Raw genomic sequence first — 26,694 nt, 5'->3', positions numbered from 1 at the left:
TCGAACGAATCTCACGTCGCCTGAGAATTAAGAAATTCTCAGGCAACTCAGAATTAGCAATTCCGTTGTCTTGTCTCAGAAAAAAAAAGCAATTCCATTGTCTACTTTGTGCACCCCGTATGTCAAGACGCTTCAGTTTTATTTATTTTTAGAATTTTTTTTATTTTCTCTCTTGGAAATACAGGTACCGCCCATGATTCGAAAAGGCATTTCGGTTCCATCGCCACCATTTGCATTTCTAACTTCTCGGGTCTTATACATTCCTTGAAAGTTCTCAATGACGGAATCATCAATCAAAAAAGAAAAAAACATACACGGTACATGCCAACCACGAACCAAAATTCAGTTAAACAAAGAACGAGTCACGATTCGGCATCAGCTATGGGAGGAGTCAAGGATGTCGAAGCAAATTTAAGTTCTGAGACACCATCGTGAAGAGATCAGACAAATCCATCCTTTTCTTTTCTCACTGTTAACAGAATGTATCGCCTGCCTGCAACAATTAAAAGAACTTCAACTGTCGAAGATTTTTCCAGAATCCTTCTATAGGGCACTTGTAGTTCCAGGGCTTCAACCCACACAGTACGTCACATTCGCGTTGTGTGCCTCTTCAGCTTGAGATACGCGAACTGAACAATACATTCAGCAATCAGCGAGTCTGGTTAGCTTCAAAATGGCTTCAGTAAACCACCGTTCATGATATGCCTGATCATCCATAGAAAGAAAACATGTTCCTCAGTTACACATGCACACGTACCAGATGAAACGATATTGAAATGTTAAATCAAACAACTCACCGCGTGCATATACTCTACATCAAAAATAGGTGTACCCCGTTTCAGAATATGAATCTCTGAACCGCAAGTAGGAAGATGGTTAGAACTTATAAGAGCAGAATAATAAGTTATTATGCTGGATAAGGAAGCAAATGAAAACCTTCTGGTGGCTCTAGCTGAACAGAACTGAAAATCAGCACAGCTCCAATAAGCAAACACACTCAATATGAGGAGTGTGGGGAAACATATCGACAGGTATTACACGCTTCAGCTCGTAGCACCCGCTCAGGCCTTTCTCCTCCTGCGGGCAAATTCATTGGAGAAGCAGCTAAGCATTGCAACGGACCCAAAATATGAGAAAGCTGGTAAAAGTAGCAGCAAACATACCACGCCATGACATAGATAGTCCAGATCCCGTGCACAAGTAGCTGGATTACACGAGACGTACACTATTCGAGGGGCTTTAACTTCCAGCAGCCACTTGATTAACTTCATGTGCATCCCAGGACGATTAGGATCTGAAGAATTCATCAACAAAAAGTAGGTCTTAACAAAACAGACTGGAATTTCATCTGATAGATCATAACTCTCTAAATTCCAAAATATCTCATGCATGTCGGTTGCATAAGTTCAGCAAACAAACAAACAAAAAATCTATATCTAGAGGTGATATTAGCAGCTAGTGAATATTTCAAGACAAAATTCAGAAAGCATTGTGGTTTTCACACAAAATTTCGAGGGAGAATCAGGAGACTAGTGGATTCTGGTGCCGAAGAGTTACAACAAATTCTAAGAAACACAAACCTGATATGATTATGTCAGGCTTTGGAAATTCCTTCCCAAATGTTTCGTTGATTTTGTTAAGGTCTCCCTGAACAAATGTAGCATTACTGATACCATTCAACTGAGCATTCTTTTGGGCATCCGCAATGGCTTCAGGGACAACTTCATATCCATAAACATGCTTTGCACTGGGCAAAAGAAGAATGCTTAGTAACTGTAGTTTTATGTTAACCAGATATAGAAGTTAGCCAGTGGTTGGTAGCTGTTGCTAACTTGCTATCTCAAAATAGCTACCACCACAAGGATGCCTACCTTCTAGCAAGAGTCAGCCCAATGGTTCCAGTTCCACAAAACAAGTCAAGAACAATCTCAGAGCCATCTCCTTTAAGCCCAGCAGAATCTCCAATAAGCTTATAAAGAACATCAGCCTGCAAGAAAACCATGCTACTTTCATATGCAGACATGGGGAACGTATTGATAAAATTTGAAGTACTAAACATCCAGCTAGTACACCACCAGAAACTGACTTCATTTCAACAATCATATTTCTAACATTCAGTAGTTTCTTTCAGCCGAGTAAATGTGCAACCTCCTCATATATGCTATTTTTAAAGCTATTTGCATGCTTCCATTGAAATTAAACAGCCTAAAAACATAGGAGACGCATGACATGACATGCTGCAATGATGATTAGAAAAATATGTTACCATGCGATTCATGCATTTATAACATAAACAAACCTGTTTTGTATTAGTCTGGAAAAAGGAGTTGGCAGATATCTGGAATGTAAGTCCTCTCAACATCTCTGTAATGGTCGGTTTCCCGTACAAGGTATATTCTTGCTCACCCACAGATGTATTGCCAACAGATGTATTCACATTATTTACGACACTTACCTACATTAGCAGTACATGAATATCAATACTGGTCAGCCAGGATAGTTGTGGCATAAAAGAGTTCTACTGGGATATATGATTGGCTAAGTAGATTAAACACCATGTCAGGAAAGATTCAATTATGTACCACTTCAGATATTTTTGTGATTCTATCCACAAGAGGCACCAGTAGCTCAGGTTTATAACATGATGTCACAAAATTGACCATCACTTCTGGAGCTCCAGTGCTGACATTTCTGAAAGGAAAAAACGGAATCTTTAAAGCGTCCATCAGACAAAAAGATTGCTCAAAAAGTAACAAAAAGTTGAATGGCTCCTTTGTTTGGTGGCAAACAACATGACCTGCCCCTGCCTTAACAACTATACTTTTTTAATTGGAAGATTTATAAATAATGCCTTTCTAGATATCAATATATGGCCAAACAGCTAATGAGGCCAAAGATACAAAACGGAAAATTTCACACTTTATCAATTCAATTTGTTATGGTATACTAGTTTATTTGAGTGCATTGTATCAGTACCATTCTGTCGTTATGTTGTGGCAATAATATTAATATATCTACAACTATACTATGCATAAAATTTTCATGCAGTAAACAGTAAATATGATACTCCCTCCGTTCCATAATGGCGTATAGATTTTTCGAAAAGTCAAACTTTGCAAACTTTAATCAAGTTTATACAGAAAACTATTTATATCTAAGATACCAAATATATAAAATATGAAACTACATCTTATGATGAATCTAAAGATATATTTTTGGCATTCTAGATGTAAATATTTTTCTCCATAAACTTGGTCAAAGTTTGTTAGGTTTGACTTTTCAAAAAATCTATATGCACTACATTATGGAACGGAGGGAGTATCATACTATGAATCAAAACGCACATCCAGATTCATGAAAAGTGATATACACAGCATCAGCTGCATTACTGTTGGATCAAGTGGGGAAAAACAATCAGATAGGCCACCATACCTTCCAGTTCGTATCATTAGATGCTTGAGAAACCCAGTGTGCTTGTAGACATCGTAAGGCGTGAGGCCAAGAGCCGGATCCGTCCAACTTCCTTGAACAACTGCAAGAACCTATGGAAATTAGCAATTAATCAATTCAACATCCTGTAATCAAACACCAAAAACGAATGTGCTATGTGCATTCAATGATAGTACAGTAACATCACACACAAAAAAGTGAACAAACAAACAAACAAAGCCAAACTACACCAGACCTCTACCAACACCAGTTAACACAAGGGTGCCAGAAATATAGCCAAGCTCACTAGTTCCCCAACGGCACAGCATTCGCAATGCAATACGGCACAACCAGTCTAGCTTTGACACAGTCACCAGATTACATAGTTGTAAAACTTCTAATAAAGAATGATCCTAAGAGTTGAAAAGATAGATTTAAGAAATATATTTCAGCATATAAGCAAAATCATCTTAGCAATTCATGTGCTTGTTTTGTCTGATATGGCAATACATTTCCAATGTTCAGAGGATTAAAAGTCATAGCTTTAGAGTATCAAGCTAACCAGCCAGAACAGTATGCATGCTGCTACCACCAAGCTAACAATTCGAGTTATATATCTCTACCATCCGACATCCCAATCAATCAAATACTCTTTTCTCAGTAAGTAAATCAAGTACATTCTCATCAACAAGTTCATTACCTTATCTGCTGGCTCACTGTGCAGAAAGCACGTCTCGACGTGAAGCACCTTATCAAAGAACCCTGGTGCATGGAGGCCAAGTGAATAACCATCAGTCTCCACCTCTTCCCCCTTCGACACCTCCTCTTTCTCCTCCTTCCACTCCCTTTTCATCCACCTCTTCGTCCCAAACGAGAACTCCATCTACAAACATGGCAGCAAATGCATCACCTCCCACACCCCAAACCCTTCCTAAACCCCCAAAGGCCCAAACCCAAACCTCACCTTGTTCCTGTACCGAAATATCTCATCGCACGGCACGATGGGCTTAAGGACGGCATCTGAATCCGAGCTCTCCAGCTTCCTGGGATCAAACTTGCCGAAATTTACCAGCAGGTCGCGGACCTGGACGTACTTGTGGTGGATTTGCGCAGGGTAGGCCAGGGACTGGCTCTTGCAGCCGCCGCAGTCGGCGGCGAGGGGGCAGGGGGCCTCGACGGCGTCGTGGTGGGGCGAGAGGGTCTTGAGCTTGGCGGCCTCGGCGAAGGCGCCGCGGCGGAGGCGACGGACGCGAGCAACGAGGCGCTCGCCGGGGAGAGCGCCGTCGCAGAGCAGGACGAAGGAGGAGCCGTCGACCTTGCAGACGCCCTTCCCCTTGAAGGCGAGCCCCTCGCAGGTCAGCTCGAGGATCTCGTTCTTCTTGGGGAAGTACCCCTTCCCGCGTGGACGCGCCGGCGGCGGCGGCTGGGACGGGGTGGGGGCAGGCGCGGGGGCTTCCGAGGCAGCGGCCGCGATGTAGAGGAAGCGGCGGTGATGATGGAGGGGTATGCGGCGGCGGAGGAGGGTGCCGGAGAGAGGGGAGAAGGCGCCAGCCGCGGCCATCTGGGCGGCGGCTGTGGCGCGGTGAGGATTGACGGCGGACGGTGGAGATGGCGCGGCAGAGAAGCCGAGAATGGTGGTAACCACTCTGTCACGACGGGCCCACTGTTCAGTTAGCAAACCAGCACACCGGTGGCAATTTGCAGTACGGACCCTTCTGAACTGCAATATCTGATCATTTTTGAAGCGCTAAAGTGTGCAGTACCCAAGCTATGTAATCGCGGGTTGCATTAATATTCTACCGAATTAATATGATCCAGTAATTGCATCCTAAAGATGGATTTGCTTTTTGAATTAGCATTTATTAACTTACTAAAGAATAATATTTTATTTGGTAAACCCAATAAGATACGGGGAAAGTTGAGACGGATTTGTAAACCCGAACCCAATTAAGGCCCGCTTGGTAGCCCAGTAGCCCCTCCCCCCTCTTGATCTCCCTGTCACAACCCATACGCCGAACCCAGGAGTCACAAAGTGTCAAATGCACCCAGGGAAACCCACTAACGCATTTGGTCGCATAGTGGCCGGTGATTTTCCGGCCCGATGTGTGTTGTTTCCGCGAGGGAACAATCCACATCTCGACAGGTCGGTGAGAAAACCCAACTCTCTCTCTCTCTCTCTCTCTCTCCCTCCCTCCCTCCCTCCATCTCTCTCTAATGATCGGTCGAGAGGCCCCTGGGCATGCCTCAGTCTCCTCCACATAGGGCGTGTTTGGTTGCCCGCATAAAATCAGGCTCGCGCGGGAAGGATTCGGCCTGTTTGGTAGCCCGCATACACTATTGGGCTTGCATCGCACGCTTCTTAAAGCACCTATGGGCCTGGCTCACTAGGAACGCACGAATTGGCAGTTTCTCCAAGGCCAGGCCCGAGCGGTGCACGTGGGCGGGCGCGGTTGCACGCGCGCGGACACGCTCGAGAAGCCGCGTTGCTTCCCGAAGCACCAGAAGTTATTAGCCTCACCGCCCCTCACCGCTCCCTTCCCCACTCTTCCCCACTCTCCCGACTCTCACCGGCGGCGGCGGATCGGAGCAAAGGAAGAAGACCATCGGACTCCATCACCGGCCGCGGCGGATCGAAGCAGAGGAATAAGACCACCGGACTCCATCAATGGCGGTAAGCACTTCTCTCTCTTCGACATGCACACTTGATTCGATCCACGACGATTGATTCGATCCACGGCGGACGGGAATGTGGAATAGAGGTAGATAAGCATAGGGGTAATTCATACTAGTTCATAGCAGTTCATACGAGTTCATACATGCAAGATCGGAATGCATAAGGTAGATTTCGGGATTGGGGGATAGGGGAATAGGGGGAAAGGGGGTATGTTGGGGAACGTAGCAGAAATTCAAAAATTTCCTACGTGTCACCAAGATCTATCTATGAAGAAACCAGCAACGAGGGGAAGGAGAGTGCATCTACATACCCTTGTAGATCGCTAAGCGGAAGCGTTCAAGAGAACGGGGTTGAAGGAGTCGTACTCGTCGTGATCCAAATCACCGGAGATCCTAGTGCCGAACGGACGGCACCTCCGCGTTCAACACACGTACAGCTCGGTGACGTCTCCCATGCCTTGATCCAGCAAGGAGAGAGGGAGAGGTTGAGGAAGACTCCATCCAACAGCAGCACAACGGCGTGGTGGTGGTGGAGGAGCATGGCAATCCAGCAGGGCTTCGCTAAGCACCAAGGGAGAGGAGGAGGAGGAGAGGCAGGGCTGCACCAAGAGGGAGAAGTTCTCATGTGTTGGGCTGCTCCAAAAACCTCCAATATATATAGGGGAAGGGGAGGGCTGCGCCCCCTCTAGGGTTTCCACCCCCTAGGGGTGGCGGCCGGCCCTAGATGGGTTTTGGGGGGGCGGCCAAGAGGGGAGAGAGGGGAGGCGCCCACTAGGTGGGCCTTAAGGCCCATTTGGACTAGGGTTTGCCCCCTCCCACTCTCCCTTGCGCCTTGGGCCCCTTGTGGGGGGCGCACCAGCCCACCTAGGGGCTGGTCCCCTCCCACACTTGGCCCACGCAGCCTTCTGGGGCAGGTGGCCCCACTTGGTGGGCCCCCGGGACCCTCCCGGTGGTCCCGGTACATTACCGATATCGCCCGAAACTTTTCCGGTGACCAAAACAGGACTTCCCATATATAAATCTTTACCTCCGGACCATTCCGGAACTCCTCGTGACGTCCGGGATCTCATCCGGGACTCCAAACAACATTCGGTAACCACATACAAGCTTCCTTTATAACCCTAGCGTCACCGAACCTTAAGTGTGTAGACCCTACGGGTTCGGGAACCATGCAGACATGACCGAGACGTTCTCCGGTCAATAACCAACAGCAGGATCTGGATACCCATGTTGGCTCCCACATGTTCCACGATGATATCATCGGATGAACCACGATGTCAAGGACTCAATCGATCCCGTATATAATTCCCTTTGTCTAGCGGTATTGTACTTGCCCGAGATTCGATCGTCGGTATCCCGATACCTTGTTCAATCTCGTTACCGGCAAGTCTCTTTACTCGTTCCGTAACACATCATCCCGTGATCAACTCCTTGATCACATTGTGCACATTATGATGATGTCCTATCGAGTGGGCCCAGAGATACCTCTCCATTTACACGGAGTGACAAATCCCAGTCTCGATTCGTGCCAACCCAACAGACACTTTCGGAGATACCTGTAATGCACCTTTATAGCCACCCAGTTACGTTGTGACGTTTGGTACACCCAAAGCATTCCTACGGTATCCGGGAGTTGCACAATCTCATGGTCTAAGGAAAAGATACTTGACATTAGAAAAGCTTTAGCATACGAACTACACGATCTGTGCTAGGCTTAGGATTGGGTCTTGTCCATCACATCATTCTCCTAATGATGTGATCCCGTTATCAACGACATCCAATGTCCATAGCCAGGAAACCATGACTATCTGTTGATCACAACGAGCTAGTCAACTAGAGGCTCACTAGGGACATATTGTGGTCTATGTATTCACATGTGTATTACGATTTCCGGATAATACAGTTATAGCATGAATAAAAGACTATTATCATGAACAAAGAAATATAATAATAACACTTTTATTATTGCCTCTAGGGCATATTTCCAACAGTCTCCCACTTGCACTAGAGTTAATAATCTAGTTCACATCACCATGTGATTAACACTGACAAGTCACATCACCATGTGACCAACATCCAAAGAGTTTACTAGAGTCAATAATCTAGTTCACATCACTATGTGATTAACACTCAATGAGTTCTGGGTTTGATCATGTTGCTTGTGAGAGAGGTTTTAGTCAACGGGTCTGAACCTTTCAGATCCGTGTGTGCTTTACAAATCTTTATGTCATCTCCTAGATGCAGCTACCACGCTCTATTTGGAGCTATTCCAAATAACTGTTCTACTTGGAGCTATTCTAAATTGTTGCTCCATTATACGCATCCGTATCTCTATTCAGAGCTATCCGGATATGTGTTTAAGCTTGCATCGTCGTAACTCTTTACGTCGAACTCTTTATCACCTCCATAACTGCGAAAATTCCTTAGTCCACCAGTTACTAAGGATAACTTTGACCGCTGTACTGTGATCCATTCTTGGATCACTCTTGTACCCCTTGACTGACTCATGGCAAGGCACACTTCAGGTGCGGTACACAGCATAGCATACTGTAGAGCCTATGTCTTAAGCATAGGGGACGACCTTCGTCCTTTCTCTCTTTTCTGCCGAGGTCGAGCTTTAAGTCTTAACTTCGTACCTCACAACTCAGGCAAGAACTTCTTCTTTGACTGATCCATCTTGAACACCTTCAAGATCATGTCAAGGTATGTGCTCATTTGAAAGTATTATTAAGCATTTTGATCTATCCTTATAGATCTTGATGCTCAATGTTCAAGTAGCTTAATCCAGGTTTTCTATTGAAAAACACCTTTCAAATAACCATATATGCTTTCTAGAAATTCTACATCATTTCTGATCAACAATATGTCAACTACATATACTCATCAGAAATTCTATAGTGCTCCCACTCACTTCTTTGGAAATACAAGTTTTCTCATGAACTTTGTATAAACCCAAAATCTTTGATCATTTCATCAAAGCGCACATTCCAACTCCGAGATGCTTACTCCAGTCCTTAGAAGAATTGCTGGAGCTAGCATACCTTTTAGCATCCTTAGGATCGACAAAACCTTTCTGATTGTATCACATACAACCTTTCCTTACGAAAGTTGGTAAGGAAACTCGTTTTGACATCCATCTGCCAGATTTCATAAATGCTGCTTATGCTAACATGATTCCGACGGACTTAAGCATTGCTACGGATGAGAAAAACTTATCGTAGTCAACTCCTTGAACTTGTGAAAAACTCTTCGCCACAAGTCGAGCTTCATAGATGGTGACATTACCATCCACGTTCGTCTTCTTCTTAAAAGATCCATTTATCAAATGGCTTGCCGATCATTGGGCAAGTCCGCCAAAGTCCATGCTTTGTTCTGATACATGGATCCTATCTCGGATTTCATGGTTTCTTAACCATTTGTCGGAATTTGGGCCCACCATCGCTTCCCCATAGCTCGTAGGTTCATTGTTGTCTAGCAACATGACCTTCAAGACAGGATCACCGTACCACTCTGAAGTAGTACGTATCCTTGTCACCCTACGAGGTACGGTAGTGACTTGATCCAAAGTTTCATGATCACTATCATAAGCTTCTACTTCAATTGGTGTAGGTGCCATAGGAACAACTTCATGTGCCCTGCTACACACTAGTTGAAGTGACGGTTCAATAACCTCATCAAGTCTCCACCATCCTCCCACTCAACTTTCCGAGACAAACTTTTCCTCGGGAAAGGACCCGATTCAAGAAACAATCCATATTGCTTTTGGATCTGAATTAGGAGGTATACCCAACTGTTTTGGGTGTCCTATGAAGATGCATTTTATCCGCTTTGGGTTCGAGCTTATCATGATGAAACCTTTTCACACAAGCGTCGCAGCCCCAAACTTTTAAGAAACGACAACTTAGGTTTCTCCAAACCATAGTTCAAACAGTGCCGTCTCAACGAAATTACGTGGTGCCCTATTAAAGTGAATGCGGTTGTCTCTAATGCCTAACCCATGAACGATAGTGGCAATTCGATAAGAGACATCATGGTAAGCACCATATCTAATAGGGTGCAACTATGATGTTCGGACACACCATCACACTATGGTGTTCCAGGCGGTATTAATTGTGAAACAATTTCCACAATGTCTTAATTGTGTGCCAAAGCTTGTAACTCAGATATTCATCTCTATGATCATATCATAGACATTTTATCATCTTGTCACAATGATCTTCTACTTCACTCTGAAATTACTTGAACCATTCAATAATTCAGACTCGTGTTTCATCAAGTAAATATACTCAACATCTACTCGAATCATCTGTGAAGAAAGAACATAACGATATCCACTGCGTGCCTTAGCACTCATTGGACTGCACACATCAAAATGTATTACTTCCAACAAGTTGCTTTCTTGTTCCATCTTACTGAAACCGAGGCTTTCAGTCATCTTGCCCATGTGGTATGATTTGCATGTCTCAAGTGATTCAAAATCAAGTGAGTTCAAACGGTCCATTTGCATGGAGTTTCTTCATGCATATATACCAATAGACATGGTTCGCATGTCTTAAACTTTTCAAAAATGAGTGAGTCCAAAGATCCATCAACATGGAGCTTCTTCATGCATTTTATACCGATATGACTTACGTGGCAGTGCCACAAGTAGGTGGTACTATCATTACTATCTTTTGGCATGAACATGTGTATCACTACGATCGAGATTTCAATGAACCATTCATTTTAGGTGCAAGACCATTGAAGGTATTATTCAAATAAATAGAGTAACCATTATTCTCTTTAAATGAATAATCGTGTTGCGATAGTCATAATCCAATCATGTCTATGCTCAACGCAAACACCAAATAACAATTATTCAGGTTTTAACACCAATCTCGATGGTAGAGGGAGCGTGCGATGCTTGATCACATCAAGCTTGGAAAAACTTCCAACACATATCGTCAGCTCACCTTTAGCTAGTCTCCGTTTATTCCGTAGCTTTTCTTTCGAGTTACTAACACTTAGCAACCGAACCGGTATCTAATACCCTGGTGCTACTAGGAGTACTAGTAAAGTACACATTAACATAATGTATATCCAATATACTTCTATCGACCTTGCCAACCTTCTTATCTACCAAGTATCTAGGGTAATCCTGCTCCAGCGGCTATTCCCCTTATCACAGAAGCACTTAGTCTCGGGTTTGGGTTCAACCTCGGGTTTCTTCACTGGTGCAGCAGCTGATTTGCCGTTTCATGAAGTATCCCTTCTTGCCCTTGCCCTTCTTGAAACTAGTGGTTTCATCAACCATCAACAATTGATGCTCCTTCTTGATTTCTACTTTCGCGGTGTCAAACATCGCGAATACCTCAAGGATCATCATATATATCCCTGATATGTTATAGTTCATCACGAAGCTCTAGCAGCTTGGTGGCAATGACTTTGGAGAAACATCACTATCAAGTGATTGTTGCACTCGGACAATCTGAGCACAAGCTCAACGATTGAGCTTTTCTCCCTTAGTTTGCAGGCTAAGAAAAATCGTCGGAGGTCTCATACCTCTTGACGTGGGCACGAGCCTGAAATCCCAATTTCAGCCCTCGGAACATCTCATATGTTCCATGACGTTTCGAAAATGTCTTTGGTGCCTCTACTTAAACCATTTAACTGAACTATCATGTAGTTATCAAAACGTGTATGTCCGATGTTCACAACGTCCACAAATGACGTTCGGGGTTCAGCACACTGAGCAGTGCATTAAGGACATAAGCTTTCTACTGTCCGCATAATTGATACTTTCAACTTTCAACTATATTTTCTCTAGGAACATATCTAAAACAGTAGAACTAAAGCGCGAGCTACGACATAATTTGCAAAAACTTTTTGACTATGTTCAGATAATTAAGTTCATCTTATGAACTCCCACTCAGATAGACATCCCTCTAGTCATCTAAGTGATTACATGATCCGAGTCAACTAGGCCGTGTCCGATCATCACGTGAGACGGACTAGTCATCATCGGTGAACATCTTCATGTTGATCGTATCTACTATACGACTCATGCTCGACCTTTCGGTCTCCGTGTTCCGAGGCCATGTCTGTGTTGGAAATATGCCCTAGAGGCAATAATAAAAGTATTATTATATTTCAATGTTCATGATAAATGTCTTTTATTCATGCTATAACTGTATTATCCGGAAATCGTAATACACGTGTGAATACTTAGACTACAATATGTCCCTGGTGAGCCTCTAGTTGACTAGCTCGTTGTGATCAACAGATAGTCATGATTTCCTGACTGTGGACATTGGATGTCGTTGATAACGGGATCACATCATTAGGAGAATGATGTGATGGACAAGACCCAATCCTAAGCATAGCATAAAAGATCGTGTAGTTCGTTTTGCTAGAGCTTTGCCAATGTCAAGTATCTCTTCCTTCGACCATGAGATCGTGTAACTCCCGGATACCGTAGGAGTGCCTTGGGTGTATCAAACGTCACAACGTAACTGGGTGACTATAAAGGTGCATTACAGGTATCTCCGAAAGTATCTGTTGGGTTGACACGGATCGAGACTGGGATTTGTCACTCCGTATGACGGAGAGGTATCTCTGGGCCCACTCGGTAATGCATCATCATAATGAGCTCAATGTGACCAAGGTGTTGGACACGGGATCATGCATTACGGTACGAGTAAAGTGACTTGCCGGTAACGAGACTGAACAAGGTATTGGGATACCGACGATCGAGTCTCGGACAAGTAACGTACCGATTGACAAAGGGAATTGCATACAGGGTTTGATCGAATCCTCGACATAGTGGTTCATCCGATGAAAACATCGAGGAGCATGTGGGAGCCATCATGGGTATCCAGATCCCGCTGTTGGTTATTGACCTGAGAGCGTCTCGGTCATGTCTGCATGTCTCCCAAACCCGTAGGGTCTACACACTTAAGGTTCGGTGACGCTAGGGTTATTAGGAAGACTAGTATGTGACTACCGAATGTTGTTCGGAGTCCCGGATGGGATCCTGGACGTCACGAGGAGCTCCGGAAGGGTCCGGAGGTAAAGATTTATATATGGGAAGTTGTCAAACGGACACCGGGAAGTTTCGGGGTCATACCGGTATTGTACCGGGGCCACCGGAAGGGTTCCGGGGGTCCACCGGGAGGGGCCACCCCTCCCGGGGGGCCACATGGGCTGCGTGGGGCAGGGAGCCAGCCCCTGGTGGGCTGGCCGCACCCCCTCCCTTGGGCCCATGCGCCTAGGGTTGAGGGGGGAACCCTAGAGGGGGCGCCCCCCTTGGCTTGGGGGGCAAGCCACCCTCTCCCCTCTCCCCTAGGCCGCCGCACCCCCCCTAGATGGGTTCTAGGGGGCCGGCCCCCTTCTCCCTTCCCCCTATAAATAGAGGGGTGAGGGGAGGGCAGCCGCACCACCCTCCAAGGCGCAGCCCTCCCCTCCCCAACACCTCTCCTCCTCCGTTGTGTGCTTGGTGAAGCCCTGTCGGAGTACTGCCTCTCCACCATCACCACGCCGTCGTGCTGCCGGTGGAGCTGTCTTCCTCAACCTCTCCTTCCCCCTTGCTGGATCAAGAAGGAGGAGACGTCTCCCGTCCCGTACGTGTGTTGAACGCGGAGGTGCTGTCCGTTCAGCACTTGGTCATCGGTGATTCGAATCACGTCGAGTACGACTACATCATCACCTTGCAAGCTTCCGCACGCGATCTACAAGTGGTATGTAGATGCAAACTCTCTCCCTTGACTCGTTGCTTAGATGAACTCATAGATGGATCTTGGTGAAACCGTAGGAAAAATTTTAATTTTCTGCAACGTTCCCCAACAGTGGCATCAGAGCTAGGTCTATGCGTAGTTCTCTTTGCACGAGTAGAACACAATTTTGTTGTGGGCGTGGATTTTGTCATCTTACTTGCCTCTACTAGTCTTTTCTTGATCAACGGTATTGTGGGATGAAGCGGCCCGGACCAACCATACACGTACGCTTACGTGAGACCGGTTCCACCGACTGACATGCACTAGTTGCATAAGGTGGCTGGCGGGTGTCTGTCTATCCCACTTTAGTTGGAGCGGAATCGATGAACAGGGCCCTTATGAAGGGTAAATAGAAGTTGACAAAATCACGTTGTGGTGATTCGTAGGTAAGAAAACGTTCTTGCTAGAACCCAATTGCAGCCACGTAAAAGATGCAACAACAATTAGAGGACGTCTAACTTGTTTTTGCAGCGATTGATCATGTGATGTGATATGGCCAGAAGTTGTGATGAATGATGAATTGTGATGTATGAGATCATGTTCTTTGTAATAGGATTCACGACTTGCATGTCGATGAGTATGACAACCGGCAGGAGCCATAGGAGTTGTCTTTATTTTTTGTATGACCTGCGTGTCATTGAATAACGCCATGTAAACTACTTTACTTTATTGCTAAACGTTAGTCATAGAAGTAGAAGTAGTCGTTGGCGTGACAACTTCATGAAGACACGATGATGGAGATCATGATGATGGAGATCATGGTGTCAAGCCGGTGACAAGATGATCATGGAGCCCCGAAGATGAAGATTAATGGAGCTATATGATATTGGCCATATCATGTCACAACTATATAATTGCATGTGATGTTTATTATGTTTATGCATCTTGTTTACTTAGGACGACGGTAGTAAATAAGATGATCCCTTATAAAATTTCAAGAAGTGTTCTCCCCTAACTGTGCACCGTTGCTACAGTTCGTCGCTTCTAAGCACCACGTGATGATCGGGTGTGATGGATTCTTACGTTCACATACAACGGGTGTAAGACAGTTTTACACAGCGAAAACACTTAGGGTTAACTTGACGAGCCTAGCATGTGCAGACATGGCCTCGGAACACGGAGACCGAAAGGTCGAACACGAGTCGTATGGAAGATACGATCAACATGAGAATGTTCACCGACGATGACTAGTCCGTCTCACGTGATGATCGGACACGGCCTAGTCGACTCGGATCGTGTAACACTTAGATGACTAAAGGGATGTCCAATCTGAGTGGGAGTTCATAATTTGATTAGAACTTTATTATCATGAACTTAGTCTAAAAACCTTTGCAAATATGTCTTGTAGATCAATGGCCAACGCTAATGTCAACATGAACTTCAACGCGTTCCTAGAGAAAACCAAGCTGAAAGATGATGGCAGCAACTATACGGACTGGGTCGGAACCTGAGGATCATCCTCATAGCTGCCAGGAAACAATATGTCCTAGAAGGACCGCTAGGTGACGCTCCCGGCCCAGAGAACCAAGACATTATGAATGCTTGGCAGTCTCGTGCTGATGATTACTCCCTCGTTCAGTGCGGCATGCTTTACAGCTTAGAACCGGGGCTCCAAAAGCGTTTTGAGCACCACGGAGCATATGAGATGTTCGAAGAGCTGAAACTAGTTTTTCAAGCTCATGCCCGGGTCGAGAGATATGATGTCTCCGACAAGTTCTACAGTTGTAAGATGGAGGAAAACAGTTCTGTCAGTGAGCACATCCTGAAGATGTCTGGGTTGCACAACCGTATGACCCAGCTGAACATTAACCTCCCAGATGAGGCGGTCATTGACAGAATCCTCCAGTCGCTCCCACCAAGCTACAAGAGCTTTGTGATGAACCACAACATGCAGGGGATGGAAAAGACCATTCCTGAAGTGTTCTCGATGCTGAAGTCAGCAGAGGCTGAAATCAAGAAAGAACATCAAGTGTTGATGGTCAATAAGACCACTAAGTTCAAGAAGGGCAAGGGCAAGAAGAACTTCAAGAAGGACGGCAAAGATATTGCCGCGCCTGGTAAGCCAGTTACCGGGAAGAAGTCAAAGAATGGACCCAAGCCTGAGACTGAGTGCTTTTATTGCAAGGGGAAGGGTCACTGGAAGCGGAACTGCCCCAAATACTTAGCGGATAAGAAGGCCGGCAACACCAAAGGTATATTTGATATACATGTGATTGATGTGTACCTTACCAGTACTCGTAGTAACTCCTGGGTATTTGATACCGGTGCCGTTGCTCATATTTGTAACTCACAGCAGGAGCTGCGGAATAAACGGAGACTGGCGAAGGACGAGGTGACGATGCGCGTCGGGAATGGTTCCAGAGTCGATGTGATCGCCGTCGGCACGCTGTCTCTACATTTACCTATGGGATTAGTTTTGAACCTTAATAATTGTTATTTAGTGCCAAGTTTGAGCATGAACATTGTATCTGGATCTCGTTTAATACGAGATGGCTACTCATTTAAGTCTGAGAATAATGGTTGTTCGATTTATATGAGAGATATGTTTTATGGTCATGCTCCGATGGTCAATGGTTTATTCTTAATGAATCTCGAGCGTAATATTACACATGTTCATAGTGTAGATGCCAAAAGATTTAAAGTTGATAACGATAGTCCCACATACTTGTGGCACTGCCGCCTTGGTCACATTGGTGTCAAGCGCATGAAGAAGCTCCATGCCGATGGACTTTTAGAGTCTCTTGATTATGAATCGTTTGACACGTGCGAACCATGCCTCTTGGGCAAAATGACCAAGACTCCGTTCTCCGGAACTATAGAGCGAGCAACCAACTTGTTGGAAATCATACATATCGATGTGTGCGGTCCAATGAGCGTTGAGGCTCGCGGAGGATATCGTTATGTTCTCACTCTCACTGATGACTTGAGTAGATATGGGTATGTCTACTTAATGAAACACAAGTCTGAGACTTTTGAAAAGTTCAAGGAATTTCAGAATGAGGTAGAGAATCAACATGACCGAAAGATAAAATTCTTACGATAAGATCGTGGAGGAGAATACTTAAGTCACGAATTTGGTACACACTTAAGGAAATGTGGAATCGTTTCACAACTCACGCCGCCTGGAACACCTCAGCGAAACGGTGTGTCCGAACGTCGTAATCGCACTCTATTGGATATGGTGCGGTCTATGATGTCTCTTACCAATTTACCGCTATCATTTTGGGGATACGCTCTAGAGACAGCTACATTCACTTTAAATAGGGCACCGTCTAAATCCGTTGAGACGACACCGTATGAATTATGGTTTGGAAAGAAACCTAAGCTGTCGTTTCTAAAAGTTTGGGGATGCGATGCTTATGTCAAGAAACTTCAACCTGAAAAGCTCGAACCCAAGTCGGAAAAATGCGTATTCATAGGATACCCTAAGGAAACTGTCGGGTATACCTTCTACTTAAGATCCGAAGGCAAGATCTTTGTTGCCAAGAACAGATGCTTTCTGGAAAAAGAGTTTCTCTCGAAAGAAGTAAGTGGGAGGAAAGTAGAACTCGATGAAGTACTACCTCTTGAGCGGGAAAGTGGCGCAGCGCAGGAAACCGTTCCTGTGATGCCCACACCAACTGAAGAGGAAAACAATGATGATGATCAAGGTACTTCGGATCAAGTTACTACTGAACTTCGTAGGTCCACAAGGACACGTTCCGCACCAGAGTGGTACGGCAACCCTATCCTGGAAATCATGTTGTTAGACAATAATGAACTTTCGAACTATGAAGAAGCGATGGCGGGCCCGGATTCCGACAAATGGCTTGAAGCCATGAAATCCGAGATAGAATCCATGTATGAAAACAAAGTATGGACTTTGACAGACTTGCCCGATGATCGGCGAGCGATAGAAAACAAATGGATTTTTAAGAAGAAGACGGACGCGGATGGTAATGTTACAATCTATAAGGCTCGACTTGTCGCTAAGGGTTATCGACAAGTTCAAGGGATTGACTACGACAAGACTTTCTCTCCCGTAGCGAAGCTGAAGTCCGTCCGAATCATGTTAGCAATTGCCGCATACTATGATTATGAGATATGGCAGATGGACTCAAAACAGCATTCCTTAACGGGCATCTTAAGGAAGAACTGTATATGATGCAGCCGGAAGGTTTTGTCGATCCTCGGAACGCTAACAAAGTATGCAAGCTCCAGCGATCCATTTATGGACTGGTGCAAGCATCTCGGAGTTGGAACATTTGCTTTGATGAGATGATCAAAGCGTTTGGGTTTATGCAGACTTATGGAGAAGCCTGCGTTTACAAGAAAGTGAGTGGGAGCTCTGTAGCATTTCTCATATTATATGTAGATGACATACTCTTGATGGGAAATAATATAGAATTTCTGGACAGCATTAAGGCCTACTTGAATAAGTGTTTTTCAATGAAGGGCCTTGGAGAAGCTGCTTATATATTAGGCATCAAGATCTATAGAGATAGATCGAGACGCCTCATAGGTCTTTCACAAAGCACATACCTTGATAAGATTTTGAAGAGGTTCAAAATGGATCAGTCCAAGAAGGGGTTCTTGCCTATGTTACAAGGTGTGAGACTGAGCTCGGCTCAGTCACCGACCACGGCAAAAGATAAAGAAGAGATGAGTGTCATCCCCTATGCTTCAGCCATAGGATCTGTTATGTATGCCATGCTGTGTACCAGACCCGATGTAAACCTTGCCGTAAGTTTGGTAGCAAGATACCAAAGTAATCCCGGCAAGGAACACTGGACAGCGGTCAAGAATATCCTGAAGTACCTGAAAAGGACGAAGGACATGTTTCTCGTTTATGGAGGAGACGAAGAGCTCGTCGTAAAAGGTTACGTCGACGCTAGCTTCGACTCAGATCTGGATGACTCTAAGTCACAAACCGGATACGTGTATATGTTGAATGGTGGAGCAGTAAGCTGGTGCAGCTGCAAGCAGAGCGTCGTGGCGGGATCTACCTGTGAAGCGGAGTACATGGCAGCCTCGGAGGCAGCACATGAAGCGATTTGGGTGAAGGAGTTCATCACCGACCTAGGAGTCATACCCAATGCGTCGGGGCCGATCAAACTCTTCTGTGACAACACTGGAGCTATTGCCCTCGCCAAGGAGCCCAGGTTTCACAAGAAGACCAGGCACATCAAGCGTCGTTTCAACTCCATCCGTGAAAATGTTCAAGATGGAGACATAGAGATTTGCAAAGTGCACACGGATCTGAATGTCGCAGATCCGCTGACTAAACCTCTCTCGCGTGCAAAACATGATCAACACCAGAACTCTATGGGTGTTCGATTCATCACAATGTAACTAGATTGGTGACTCTAGTGCAAGTGGGAGACTGTTGGAAATATGCCCTAGAGGCAATAATAAAAGTATTATTATATTTCAATGTTCATGATAAATGTCTTTTATTCATGCTATAACTGTATTATCCGGAAATCGTAATACACGTGTGAATACTTAGACTACAATATGTCCCTGGTGAGCCTCTAGTTGACTAGCTCGTTGTGATCAACAGATAGTCATGATTTCCTGACTATGGACATTGGATGTCGTTGATAACGGGATCACATCATTAGGAGAATGATGTGATGGACAAGACCCAATCCTAAGCATAGCATAAAAGATCGTGTAGTTCGTTTTGCTAGAGCTTTGCCAATGTCAAGTATCTCTTCCTTCGACCATGAGATCGTGTAACTCCCGGATACCGTAGGAGTGCCTTGGGTGTATCAAACGTCACAACGTAACTGGGTGACTATAAAGGTGCATTACAGGTATCTCCGAAAGTATCTGTTGGGTTGACACGGATCGAGACTGGGATTTGTCACTCCATATGACGGAGAGGTATCTCTGGGCCCACTCGGTAATGCATCATCATAATGAGCTCAATGTGACCAAGGTGTTGGACACGGGATCATGCATTACGGTACGAGTAAAGTGACTTGCCGGTAACGAGACTGAACAAGGTATTGGGATACCGACGATCGAGTCTCGGACAAGTAACGTACCGATTGACAAAGGGAATTGCATACAGGGTTTGATCGAATCCTCGACATAGTGGTTCATCCGATGACAACATCGAGGAGCATGTGGGAGCCATCATGGGTATCCAGATCCCGCTATTGGTTATTGACCTGAGAGCGTCTCGGTCATGTCTGCATGTCTCCCGAACCCGTAGGGTCTACACACTTAAGGTTCGGTGACGCTAGGGTTATTAGGAAGACTAGTATGTGACTACCGAATGTTGTTCGGAGTCCCGGATGGGATCCTGGACGTCACGAGGAGCTCCGGAAGGGTCCGGAGGTAAAGATTTATATATGGGAAGTTGTCAAACGGACACCGGGAAGTTTCGGGGTCATACCGGTATTGTACCGGGGCCACCGGAAGGGTTCCGGGGGTCCACCGGGAGGGGCCACCCCTCCCGGGGGGCCACATGGGCTGCGTGGGGCAGGGAGCCAGCCCCTGGTGGGCTGGCCGCACCCCCTCCCTTGGGCCCATGCGCCTAGGGTTGAGGGGGGAACCCTAGAGGGGGCGCCCCCTTGGCTTGGGGGGCAAGCCACCCTCTCCCCCTCTCCCCTTGGCCGCCGCACCCCCCCTAGATGGGTTCTAGGGGGCCGGCCCCCTTCTCCCTTCCCCCTATAAATAGAGGGGTGAGGGGAGGGCAGCCGCACCACCCTCCAAGGCGCATCCCTCCCCTCCCCAACACCTCTCCTCCTCCGTTGTGTGCTTGGCGAAGCCCTGTCGGAGTACTGCCTCTCCACCATCACCACGCCGTCGTGCTACCGGTGGAGCTGTCTTCCTCAACCTCTCCTTCCCCCTTGCTGGATCAAGAAGGAGGAGACGTCTCCCGTCCCGTACGTGTGTTGAACGCGGAGGTGCTGCCCGTTCAGCACTTGGTCATCGGTGATTCGAATCACGTCGAGTACGACTACATCATCACCTTGCAAGCTTCCGCACGCGATCTACAAGTGGTATGTAGATGCTAACTCTCTCCCTTGACTCGTTGCTTAGATGAACTCATAGATGGATCTTGGTGAAACCGTAGGAAAAATTTTAATTTTCTGCAACGTTCCCCAACAGTCTGTACATGCTAGGCTCGTCAAGTTAACCCTAAGTGTTTTTGCTGTGTAAAACTGTCTTACACCCGTTGTATGTGAACGTAAGAATCCATCACACCCGATCATCACGTGGTGCTTAGAAGCGACAAACTGTAGCAACGATGCACAGTTAGGGGAGAACACTTCTTGAAATTGTTGTAAGGGATCATCTTATTTACTACCGTCGTTCTAAGTAAACAAGATGCATAAACATGATAAACATCACATGCAATAAAATAGTGACATGATATGGCCAATATCATTTTTCTCCTTTTGATCTCCATCTTCGGGGCTCCATGATCATCATCGTCACCGGCATGACACCATGATCTCCATCATCACGATCTCCATCATCGTGTCTTCATGAAGTTGTCTCGCCAACTATACTTCTACTACTATGGCTACCGGTTAGCAATAAAGTAAAGTAATTACATGGCGTTGTTCAATGACACGCAGGTCATACAATAAATTTAAGACAACTCCTATGGCTCCTGCCGGTTGTCATACTCATCGACATGCAAGTCGTGATTCCTATTACAAGAACATGATCAATCTCATACATCACATATATCATTCATCCATCACATTCTTTTGGCCATATCACATCACAAAGCATACCCTGCAAAAACAAGTTAGACGTCCTCTAATTGTTGTTTGCATGTTTTACGTGGCTGCTATGGGTTTCTAGCAAGAACGTTTCTTACCTACGCAAAACCACAACGTGATATGCCAATTGCTATTTACCCTTCATAAGGACCCTTTTCATCGAATCCGTTCCGACTAAAGTGGGAGAGACTGGCACCCGCTAGCCACCTTATGCACCAAGTGCATGTCAGTCGGTGGAACCTGTCTCACATAAGAGTACGTGTAAGGTCGGTCCGGGCCGCTTCATCCCACAATACCGTCGAAACAAGATTGGACTAGTAACGGTAAGCATATTGAACAAAATCAACACCCACAACTACTTTGTGTTCTACTCGTGCAATGAATTTACGCAATAGACCTAGCTCATGATGCCACTGTTGGGGAACGTAGCAGAAATTCAAAAATTTCCTACGTGTCACCAAGATCTATCTATGGAGAAACCAGCAACGAGGGGAAGGAGAGTGCATCTACATACCCTTGTAGATCGCTAAGCGGAAGCGTTCAAGAGAACGGGGTTGAAGGAGTCGTACTCGTCATGATCCAAATCACCGGAGATCCTAGTGCCGAACGGACGGCACCTCCGCGTTCAACACACGTACAGCCCGGTGACGTCTCCCATGCCTTGATCCAGCAAGGAGAGAGGGAGAGGTTGAGGAAGACTCCATCCAACAGCAGCACAACGGCGTGGTGGTGGTGGAGGAGCGTGGCAATCCAGCAGGGCTTCACCAAGCACCAAGGGAGAGGAGGAGGAGGAGAGGCAGGGCTGCACCAAGAGGGAGAAGTTCTCATGTGTTGGGCTGCTCCAAAAACCTCCAATATATATAGGGGAAGGGGAGGGCTGCGCCCCCTCTAGGGTTTCCACCCCCTAGGGGTGGCGGCCGGCCCTAGATGGGTTTTGAGGGGGCGGCCAAGAGGGGAGAGAGGGGAGGCGCCCACTAGGTGGGCCTTAAGGCCCATCTGGACTAGGGTTTGCCCCCTCCCACTCTCCCTTGCGCCTTGGGCCCCTTGTGGGGGGCACACCAGCCCACCTAGGGGCTGGTCCCCTCCCACACTTGGCCCACGCAGCCTTCTGGGGCAGGTGGCCCCACTTGGTGGACCCCCGGGACCCTCCCGGTGGTCCCGGTACATTACCGATATCGCCCGAAACTTTTCCGGTGACCAAAACAGGACTTCCCATATATAAATCTTTACCTCCGGACCATTCTGGAACTCCTCGTGACGTCCAGGATCTCATCCGGGACTCCGAACAACATTCGGTAACCACATACAAGCTTCCTTTATAACCCTAGCGTCACCGAACCTTAAGTGTGTAGACCCTACGGGTTCGGGAACCATGCAGACATGACCGAGACGTTCTCCGGTCAATAACCAACAGCGAGATCTGGATACCCATGTTGGCTCCCACATGTTCCATGATGATCTCATCGGATGAACCACGATGTCAAGGACTCAATCGATCCCGTATACAATTCCCTTTGTCTAGCGGTATTGTACTTGCCCGAGATTCAATCGTCGGTATCCCGATACCTTGTTCAATCTCGTTACCGGCAAGTCTCTTTACTCGTTCCATAACACATCATCCCGTGATCAACTCCTTGATCACATTGTGCACATTATGATGATGTCCTACCGAGTGGGCCCAGAGATACCACTCCGTTTACACGGAGTGACAAATCCCAGTCTCGATTCGTGCCAACCCAACAGACACTTTCGGAGATACCTGTAATGCACCTTTATAGCCACCCAGTTACAATGTGACGTTTGGTACACCCAAAGCATTCCTACGGTATCCAGGAGTTGCACAATCTCATGGTCTAAGGAAAAGATACTTGACATTAGAAAAGCTTTAGCATACGAACTACACGATCTGTGCTAGGCTTAGGATTGGGTCTTGTCCATCACATCATTCTCCTAATGATGTGATCCCGTTATCAACGACATCCAATGTCCATAGCCAGGAAACCATGACTATCTGTTGATCACAACGAGCTAGTCAACTAGAGGCTCACTAGGGACATATTGTGGTCTATGTATTCACACGTGTATTACGATTTCTGGATAATACAGTTATAGCATGAATAAAAGACTATTATCATGAACAAAGAAATATAATAATAACACTTTTATTATTGCCTCTAGGGCATATTTCCAACATGGTACACAACGAACACCGACTGACCACGGCGGCCGTCACCGGCGTGCGGAGCGGCTGGTCGAGCCATTGACCTTCATCTTCTTCTTCATCGCCGTGCGGGCCGGCGGGTCGTCCTCGTCGTCCTCGGCGGAGTCGAGGTCGATCTGCCAGGTAGGACGGACTGGCTCCGGCGCCCTAGCTGGCATGTGCACCGCCTCTTCTTCCTCCTCCTTAGGCTCCTCGCCGATGACCGTCGGCGGCACGATAGCCGTCTCCCAGTACACTGCTGCACGGCGGTCATCTGGAGCCCAGTAGGTCTTGTACTTGCACCACTTCTTCCTCTGTTTAGGGTCGTCTGAGACGGTCTGATTCATGGCCAAGTGAATGATGTCAACTGCCATCGCGCCCTTCGCTGGGTCAGGAATCAGCGCTTCAGCTCTTCTTTAGTGGCCTTCATGAGCACGGCATTAGATTCGTTTTGCATGTCCGGCATGGAGCCAAAGTTCGAGCACACCTCCATGGTGTTCTCAAACTTGGTCCGGTCACCAGCCGTCCACCCGAGGAAGAAGGCCCTCCAGCCAATACCCCAAGGGAAGGGTTGGCGTTGGAGCTGGAGCTAGAGCTCATGGCGAATGGGAGGAGGAAGGTTGACAGTGAAAGAAGAGAGGGGGCGGGTAAGTAGTGGTGGGCAAGGTGAGTAAATATAGGGGGTGGAGAGGAGGAGAAGAGTGACAGTCATGCCGTTTTAACTACAATCTCTTGAATTAGCCATGAACTCTGTGCAGTGCCTGACTCCATGACTTGTGTGCAGATCGAGGATAGCAATGAGATGGGCATAGAGGTGCTCCCGGCCGTTGACAACAAGGGCAAGCAGCCCCTTCACCCAATGCCCGACGAGGTTGAGCTGCCGCCCACCACCGAGGAAGACCCAAAGACGCCTGAGGGTGGCGACGACGAGGGCATGGAGGAGCCCCCCAGCAACAAGTGCCGCAACTACGGCCACTACCATCAGGAGGATGGCCCAACTCACTTCTGCAAGGCCATCCTTGCACCGAAGCTTGAGTGCATCCCCATGCCCCTGGACTTCACCAAGCACTTCGTCTCGGTGCCGACGGAGTTCAAGCTCAGGAACAACACCGGCTGCTCCTGGAAGGTGACGGTCAAGCTGATGAACGGTAGGGTGACCCTGGATCAGGGTTGGGCCACCTACGCAGCCGTTCATCAGAACAAGATTGGCTACATGGTGACGTTCAAGCTCCTCATTCCCGACACCCTCAAGGTCATCATCTTCGACGACGATGGCATTGAGGTCGTCAACAAGTGCGGGAAGCACGACGAAGCCTTCGCCGCCAAGGAGTAGGGCCGGGCCACCTCTTTTGAGCGTACTATCGAGTCTACTTTGAACATGTTTATGGTTTATGCGTTGAACTATTATGAACTGCGGTACTGCTTATATCTGAATTATGCTAGTTGATGCTCTATTTATATTCTGCTGTGCTTATGATGTGTGCTGCCGAAGTGTGGTGGTAACCTCACCTACTAGCCAAAGAGGTTACCACACATCAGGCCTTGCATACAACCAAACACCATGCCTTGTGTTTGTGCATTAACATGCAGGCAACCAAACACCAGGCAGTGTGGTTCAGCCCATGCAGGTAAGAGGGCATGCAGGCAACCAAACAACATGCACATGGTGCATTTGAGGCTGCATTTGCATAGCCAGGTTGGGTGGAGAAGTGTATACAATGCGGGTACGGTAGCGCACGGCAACCAAACACGCCCATAGCGACTGAGAGTAGCGCCCCCATCTTCCTCCGACAACATCCCCCGGTGCTAGCCTTCGAGTTTATTTTCCCTCTATCGATGGCCCAGCGGTCGCCTCCTTCCCCTGAGCTCCACCCCGCCTCAAAGCTTATGTCCCATCAAGCGACGTCACAAGTATCTTCATCGTCGTTCAACGAAGTTTACTACCCTCCTTGTCCTCATTCTTCCACCTTATTTTGCGTTTCCATGTGAATGCTTCCCCCTACCCTTCTGACGAGCTCTTTGCATATCCACATATGCCATTCATTGTGGTAGCCTCTTGAATTGTAGGACACGTTTTGATATGTACTCGTATTTTACTTTGCCACATATCTGGTATGCATTTAGGGTTATTGTCTGTTTCAATGGTTTTTTTTTTCGTGACGTGTCACGCTTTGTTAGAAGCCTGCCTAACGTTGCAATATACCCACCATTTTTAAACTATGTAACAGCTTTGCTAACCAAATTATTCTAGAAAATATTATAGCTTCATGAATCATAAGGCATGTTTGGTTCCTAGCCATGTCTTATTCTGACGTACATTTAATGGATATTTACGGTTAATTGTTGTTTCCCTGGTTTTGTTGTCACATGTCACACTTTATTAGCAGATCATCTCACTTTGGCATAGACACGCCTTTCTTTCAAACAATGTAACCCTATTGCTAACCGAAATATTCCTGGAACATTGTGCCGCTTCCCGCACTTTATAGTAGTAGAAAGCGCGGGAAAGCTTTGCTCGAACATGAACCAAACATGTCCTCAAAATTCCCATGTAACATAATAACCATCAAGCACGAGGGCATCGCTGTAAAAAAGTACACAGTCGCCCTGTGCTTGCTCCCCACCAAACCTCAGAAGCCGAAACAACCACACAACAAGGCCCATTTCGCGTAATGTTCTCAAAACTGACCACTTCCATCCCGCCCCTAATTTTTAAACAGACAAACTTATGTTTACCTCCCTGGGACCTACCCACCTCGCATATCCACCCTCCCGCCCGTCCTTCCCCGCCCGCCTCCTCATGCCCTCTTCTACTTGTATCCTGCACCCGCCAAGCCAGACGCAACACGATCGACCATCTCGCCCACTCGCCTACTCTTCCTCCCTCATCCCTAGTCATCCTCCATCACAGACC

The 26,694-nt window shown here is 46.7% G+C and overlaps 1 protein-coding gene across 1 annotated transcript; it reads right to left on the bottom strand.

Annotated features, from left to right (window-relative positions):
* Positions 1 to 215: 215 nt before the first annotated feature.
* On the bottom strand, positions 216 to 24,154 carry LOC119279379 (uncharacterized RNA methyltransferase BH0687-like). The gene is made up of 12 exons (XM_037560627.1): positions 23,846 to 24,154; positions 4,394 to 5,158; positions 4,130 to 4,312; positions 3,433 to 3,542; positions 2,583 to 2,691; positions 2,300 to 2,455; positions 1,872 to 1,987; positions 1,581 to 1,747; positions 1,164 to 1,294; positions 937 to 1,077; positions 798 to 853; positions 216 to 705 (listed from the first exon to the last, which is right to left on the bottom strand). The coding sequence occupies exons 1-10, from the start codon at positions 24,152 to 24,154 to the stop codon at positions 970 to 972; spliced, it is 2,154 nt and encodes a 717-aa protein (XP_037416524.1). The 3' UTR covers positions 216 to 705; positions 798 to 853; positions 937 to 969.
* Between the last annotated feature and the right edge of the window lie 2,540 nt (positions 24,155 to 26,694).

This window comes from Triticum dicoccoides, chromosome 3B, assembly GCF_002162155.2.
Source record: "Triticum dicoccoides isolate Atlit2015 ecotype Zavitan chromosome 3B, WEW_v2.0, whole genome shotgun sequence".
In the NCBI taxonomy this organism is placed as follows: domain Eukaryota; kingdom Viridiplantae; phylum Streptophyta; class Magnoliopsida; order Poales; family Poaceae; genus Triticum; species Triticum dicoccoides.
Note: the sequence above shows the minus strand (reverse complement) of the source record. Positions and strands in the feature narration are given on the sequence as shown.

Bases quoted from the DNA above. Each gene is read 5' to 3' on its own strand.
- LOC119279379 (XM_037560627.1), bottom strand. From the start codon at position 24,154: ATGGCAGTTGACATCATTCACTTGGCCATGAATCAGACCGTCTCAGAC. The intron at 1,748-1,871 runs GTAGGCATCCTT...TCTTTTGCCCAG, and splicing joins GGGCTGACTCTTGCTAGAAG to TGCAAAGCATGTTTATGGAT. The intron at 1,295-1,580 runs GTTTGTGTTTCT...TGAATTCTTCAG, and splicing joins GCCTGACATAATCATATCAG to ATCCTAATCGTCCTGGGATG.